The sequence below is a fragment of the Dioscorea cayenensis genome, chromosome 6 (genome assembly GCF_009730915.1).
Source record: "Dioscorea cayenensis subsp. rotundata cultivar TDr96_F1 chromosome 6, TDr96_F1_v2_PseudoChromosome.rev07_lg8_w22 25.fasta, whole genome shotgun sequence".
Lineage (NCBI taxonomy): Eukaryota > Viridiplantae > Streptophyta > Magnoliopsida > Dioscoreales > Dioscoreaceae > Dioscorea > Dioscorea cayenensis.
The window spans coordinates 1,942,730-1,949,145 of NC_052476.1; the positions used below are offsets into that span (position 1 = coordinate 1,942,730).

At 31.0% G+C, this 6,416-nt stretch overlaps 1 protein-coding gene across 1 annotated transcript; it reads left to right on the plus strand.

Annotated features, from left to right (window-relative positions):
- The first annotated feature begins 2,313 nt into the window (after positions 1–2,313).
- LOC120263454 (transcription factor bHLH94-like) lies at positions 2,314–3,631 on the plus strand. Its single transcript, XM_039271364.1, has 3 exons — positions 2,314–2,939; positions 3,019–3,432; positions 3,526–3,631. Exons 1-3 carry the CDS (start codon positions 2,529–2,531, stop codon positions 3,619–3,621), a joined length of 921 nt encoding a protein of 306 aa, XP_039127298.1. The 5' UTR covers positions 2,314–2,528; the 3' UTR covers positions 3,622–3,631.
- The last annotated feature ends 2,785 nt before the right edge of the window (positions 3,632–6,416 follow it).

Below are 6,416 nucleotides of genomic sequence, written 5' to 3' on the forward strand. Positions count from 1 at the left end.
GTGTAAATAGGGTGAAGTCATGGGGCTTTTTTGTCAATAAGCAATCTTTACCAAATCCAAAGATGCTGGATGAATTTTGAGGAATAAAAAAAGGATTAAATCAACCCCTTATTACTTTATTCAAAACACTCACACGGAGTTTTATTAATCTCATTTGATTGAAGATCAACATGAAAACATTATGATCTGGTCCACTTGATGCAGTAGAGGAATCACTGCTACTAACAGTGTGGTTAGATAACTTTTTTACTTTCTATTTTTTCTTAATTTTTGTACAATTGCAAGAGCTTGGGAAGAGCTAGCAAAAGAGTATCATTGCAAGTTTAAAAAACAAAAAGTGGTTTTGTTTTTGGAGAAACACACTACCTAGAGGAGTTAGTCAAATGCATAGGACAAGTGCTTTGGCTCCTAAGAATTTGAATAACACTACCCTAGGCATGGATGAGGATTCTTAATGATCCTCATTTGTCCACTGTGACCATAAATCTATGCTCAGATTGAGAAGAGAATGTTTAAGTGGACCCATGAACACCTTTTTCTCTGCTCACCTAAGCTGGCATATGCTACAGTTGATTAATTAGAATCCTATCATAATGAACTAATTAAGTATTAGTGACTACTGTTTACCAATTATTAACTAATGTTTGTGCCTGGACTAAGTAATCAGAAAATTAATCAAAAATTATTTTATGGTTCTTCTCTTACATGCCTTATACAGACAATAGATGTCAGAAAATGGAGGCAATTGCACAATTCTTAATCATATTTTTCTTTCTTAATTCAGCTCAAATCTGTAAGAGAATCACTCAAATCATGCATATTAGTGAAGAATCTTGTCAGGTATTTTTCTAATAAATAATAAACCTTGTTCCGCCCACTGATTTTTCTGACATTACAATCTTGTTTATGTGTTAAGTTATAATTATCATGCAAGTGTAAATTAGTTGTATTTTAAGAATACAACAAAATCAGGTCCTGGGTGGTCACAATCATGATGTGGTCTAATTGTGACATTTTAAAGATGGGTAAAATGTTTTAGTCTGCATGAATTCAAAGGACATATGTAGAGTGAATTAATAAGTTGAATGTTTTAGGTTGAGAGTGTCTTGAGACTAAGGATGGTGTAGCCACATGGTTTCTCATGTTGAGACACGTTAATTGAAAAACTACACAGACTGTACACACATGGCTTCGCTTCTATAGAATCTCTGAGCCTTTTCTTTCTTTCTTGTCAACCTTGCCTTTTTCTCTCCCATCCATCTTGTATTTTTGGGAGACATGTCATGCAAATTGGTACTTTTACAAAATCAAAGTTATCAACTCACCTTCTCCATGCCCTACTTTTTAGTTCCATTCTCCACCGTCTCCCTTGACACTAAAAAACAATGTTTTTAAAACCGGACCGGATAGCGAACCGGTCTCATATTTGGGTCACGGGTCAGTCGGTTTGACCGGATGACCCATTCTGGTCGGACCGGATGACGTCATAAATAAATAATTATTTTAAATATTATATATAATATATATATATATATACATATATATTATATATACATATAATAACAAATTTTATTATATTTTTAATCATAATTATCTTAAATATTTATTTTAATATCATTATGATTTTATCAAAATGGTTGAAGATTCAAATAATTAATCTAGATAAAGCAACAAATACAACTCCCTAAACCTTTAATTTCTTAATCTATTAATTATAAATGGATGATGATAACTACATAAATTAAACCACTAATTAAATTACTAATTATGTGAGGATGAGACAAGGCATGAATAAAAAAATTCAAAACAAAACTAGAACTAAGTATGATTAATTAATTCTCATATTTGATCATCATTACAATTAAAATAAAAGTATAAAATAAAAATAAGTCCTAAAACGATCTATACCTCTTAAACAATTTACGAGTGCTTATTTTCTCATACCTCTAAACTCCAAAAGTCTAAAAATCCAAACAATATTTTTCAACAAATCAAGACTCAAAGAAAGATCATGAAATCAAGAAAAAGAAATGAATTCACGCCCTAAGTCCTTTCTTACAAAAACAAAAACAAAAAACAAAAACAAAAACAAAAAAACAAAAACAAAAAACAAAAAAATAAATAAAAAATAAAAATTGAAAACCGGTTCCATCCGGTTTTAGTCCGACCGACGGTTCACCGGGTTTACGGCTCGAATTTGGCTCAAAACTCGGTCAACATTAATTCCAAAACCGGACCGGGCTATGGGCCGGTTCCCGGTTTTTCCGGTCCGACCGGCCGGTCCGGTCCGGTTTTCAAAACATTGCTAAAAAACACATACACCTGTCTCTTCTTCTTCTGCATGTTATATGTCACCTCTCTCTCTCTCTCTCTCTCCTATTGTTTAAGTTTCTTGAAAGACTTTAAAAGCCCTAAACTGAGACCTTAAGTGGAAGCAGAGCTTGTGTGTCTTGGTGCCTTTAAAAGCCAAACATGTGGGTCTCTTAGGAGTGTATCACATAGCAAAACACTCAAGTTTTAGCAAAACAATGGCCTTAGAAGCTGCTGTATTCTCACAAGAACTCTTTGCATATACATGCAAAGAATTGCTCACCATTGGTGGAACATGGAATGAGTTTGGAGTCATTGAAGAGGAGAATATGATAAACAATGAAGTTGGAGAGAGCCAAGAACAATGGAGTGGATGGATGGATGAGTTATCCTCCATTGTAGAAGAACAAAACTCTCCATCCCCTGAAACTTGCAAGAAGGAAGAGTACTTCTTCAATGAAACTTCAGCTTCCCGACAACGCCGACGTAGAGCAAGAACCTATAAGAACAAAGAAGAGCTAGAGAACCAGAGAATGACTCACATTGCCGTCGAACGCAATCGGCGGAAACTCATGAATGAGTACCTTGCTGTTCTCCGGTCACTCATGCCTCCATCCTATGTCCAAAGGGTTTGTTAATTTCTTAGCAAAACTTAATTACTTGTTATTGAATAAACCTCATGCTAAGATCTTCATATGAATCATGTAGGGTGATCAAGCATCAGTGATTGGCGGTGCAATAAACTATGTCAAAGAACTTGAGCAACTCCTCCAATCTTTAGAAGCTCAGAAGTACATGAATCAATGTTCATCATCCAGCTGCACCATTACCCCCTTCACTGATTTCTTCACCTTCCCACAGTACTCTTCATCAACATCATCATCTTCATCTTCATCTCAAGACCTGTTAGAAGAGACCAAAAAGAAGAAGAACAGTTCATCAGCAATGGCTGACATTCAGGTAACAATGGTGGAAAACCATGCAAGCCTCAAGGTCCTCTCAAGATCAAGACCAAAACAGCTCCTCAAAATGGTCACTGGTCTTCATAGTCTTCATCTAACCATCTTTCATCTTAACTTGACCACCTTTGATCATATGACATTCTACTCATTCAGTCTCAAGGTATATATATCTACTACTTTATGAATATTATGATATGAAGTTTGTATTGTATTGTAATGTTGAAGTTTTTCTTTTCTTATGAATGTTGATTAGGTAGAAGAGGAATGTCCGGCGACGTCCGCCGACGAGATCGCCGGAGTTGTGCATGAAATGCTGGGGAGGATTGAAGAAGAGCAGCTTAATTTTTAGTCCATAACCTGGGTTGTGTTGTACCTAAAATGTTAGTATCCTCTTCTCAAATCAGATCTCAAGCAGAGCACTCACTAGTGTTTCACTGTTTGGTTGAAATGAAATGGCTTAGAGTGCCTTCCCTGTATTATTGTCCATCTATAATAATGGTACTTATTTCACTGTAATTTATTTTATATATATATAAGTACATACTATTATATAATTAAATAAATATACATCAAGTAGTAATTAATTATACTAATTAAGTTAATTTAAAGCAAATTTGTCGCAGCTTATTTTCACCATAACCAAACTATGATTGAGCTCTTGTCTTTATTTAATTATATTAAATTTTAAATATATTGATATCATATATTAAATAAATAAATAAGATAACATATATTTATATAATGTAAATCATTTTTATTCATGGAATATTTACAAAATAGTTTATGTTGTCATAAAAAACAATGAGATATGTATCGTTTAGATTTTAAATCTATACATCTAATGGTGATTGAAGTTCACAAATTTTTATTTATTTATTTATTTATTTATTTATTATTATTATTATTATTATTATTATTATTATTATTATTTTGCATATATTATATCTTCACACATCAATTAGTGTCATATCTGAGAAGGGGCAAAAAATTGAAATTGCATAAATTTTAGTTTGAAAAAAAATTAAAATCCGTGGAATAGATCACATCAACTTGTTTGAACTTTCATTTTTAATTTATAAACAAAGTATGAACAATGAGTAGTTTTAAGTCAAGAATCAAATTGAATATAAAAGAAAAACTCAAACAAGTTTCACTCAAAAGCTTAATAGATTTTCACAAAAGGCCACATGATTCAAGGAAAAGTACATGAGAATCCCTGCCATGAATGCCACTGAAAGAGTTTTGGGCACTGTGATGATAGGAGTGGACAATGATATAAGAATCCCAAAAGTAGATTTCCATTATCCTCTTAAACAAGTAAATTCCATACAGAATAAGAAAAAAATAAAATAAAAACTCATAGTAATTTAAAAATAAAAATAAAAAGTTTTTAGTTTATTGACATCAAGGTCTTTTATATATGGTGTTAATTTCACTGAGAAAACTTGTCTGAATCCCAATTTGCACAAGTGTTATAAAGTTCAATTTTTCAAGTAACAAAACATAACAAAAAAAATATGACATTAAATATATATATATATATATATATATATTAGCTTTCCAATTAAATAAATTTGATCGTTCAACCTTAAACCAGTGAGAATGGAGTTTGATGTCATGTCAAAGAGAGACATATGTGTGTGTTGTCTTCAAGGTATTCATTCAAAAGAGTCTTAATGGAAATGATTAGATGGAGAAAAAGTTCTTTAGAGGATGTGAATCCTATCATCTTGTCTGTTAGGTTATTGTTTCCAATGATACAAGAAAAGAATCACAAGTAAACAGTTTAGTCTCTGTGACTGGTTTGCACATCTTACAATGCCTCTGAGTTGATGAAGCATTTGGATTGGTAAGTTGTTGGAAAACATAAATATAAAGTGTGTTTGCAGATTAGTTTGGGAGTGAGGACACTGTTCATGGAATCAATAAAGAGATTTGAGTAGATTAGCAAGAGATTATAATCATTTTCATTGTACTTCTTGTCATTTTTCATTGGCTTCATTATGAGTCATTTGTGAAACCAAGGCTTTTTGTTTTTTTTTACTCATTGATCTCTTAAAAACGATAAAATTATGAGTCAACAATGGAAAAGAGATTAAGAAAAAGACCGATGCTGTTTATGTTTTTTTGTGTAGCCTCATCATGAGTTCTATTATGGTAAGATAAAAATAATCACCCATTAATGTTATGCATTTAGTTTCACATAAAATAATGGCACATATCACTAAAATAAAATATAATAATGTATAAATAGTGCTTAAATTTACATTGAATTTCTTGATTCAATGCAAAAACCATTTGATTATATAACCTTAAATCAAAACTTGATGAGTTAGTTTTTTCATCTATCTATTTTATTATAATTTTTTCTTTTTACTTTTCTAGTTTATTAATTTTTTTTACAGATACTGCATATACTTTTATTTAAACAAACATGTTTTTAAAAAATAATTGAAAGAAAAAAAAAAAAGAAGATTCTCACAATAAAGTAGAGCTCATTTGGAAGTCTATACTTTATAAACTAATGAACAATGTTCATGTTGTCAATAGATCTTGAGAAAGATTGGATAATTTTCAAGAACGTTTAGACAAAATTACAAGGCTTAATACAAAATAGTGAAGTGGTTAGAGAGAGAACTCTATTAATCATGTAACATCTATGGATTAAACAATGGTGCTTAGAGAGGATGAAACCAAACTTTAGAGTCCTCAAAGTCAAACTTATTTGGTGATTATGCATGTATAACAATATATTAGAGAGATTAATTAAGAAGTTAATTTATTTGGGTGCTAGTTTCTAGCTCTACTCTTTTTCTTGTTCTTTATATAAGTAATATTTTTATCATTTGCTTATGTAGATGAATGTTATTATCTTATCTTTGATTTAAAAAATATTATTGGAGATTAGATTTTGGCTAGTGGTTAATCATGTTTGGCAATATATTTGAATTCTAACAAACTTAGCATTTATAGTAAAATTAATCTTCCTATTTGTGCTTTGAAATCAATTGACAACTTAGGAATAGCTTTGGTTTATTTTTGTTCTTTTAAAGAAAATTATTGGACATATTATCTTCCTGTTGATGATATTTATGTTTTTTTAATCATGGATTATTTCATTTGCCTTCCATTCTTGTTATTCTT

Bases quoted from the DNA above. Each gene is read 5' to 3' on its own strand.
- LOC120263454 (XM_039271364.1), top strand. From the start codon at position 2,529: ATGGCCTTAGAAGCTGCTGTATTCTCACAAGAACTCTTTGCATATACA. The intron at 2,940-3,018 runs GTTTGTTAATTT...TGAATCATGTAG, and splicing joins CTCCATCCTATGTCCAAAGG to GGTGATCAAGCATCAGTGAT. The intron at 3,433-3,525 runs GTATATATATCT...AATGTTGATTAG, and splicing joins TCTACTCATTCAGTCTCAAG to GTAGAAGAGGAATGTCCGGC.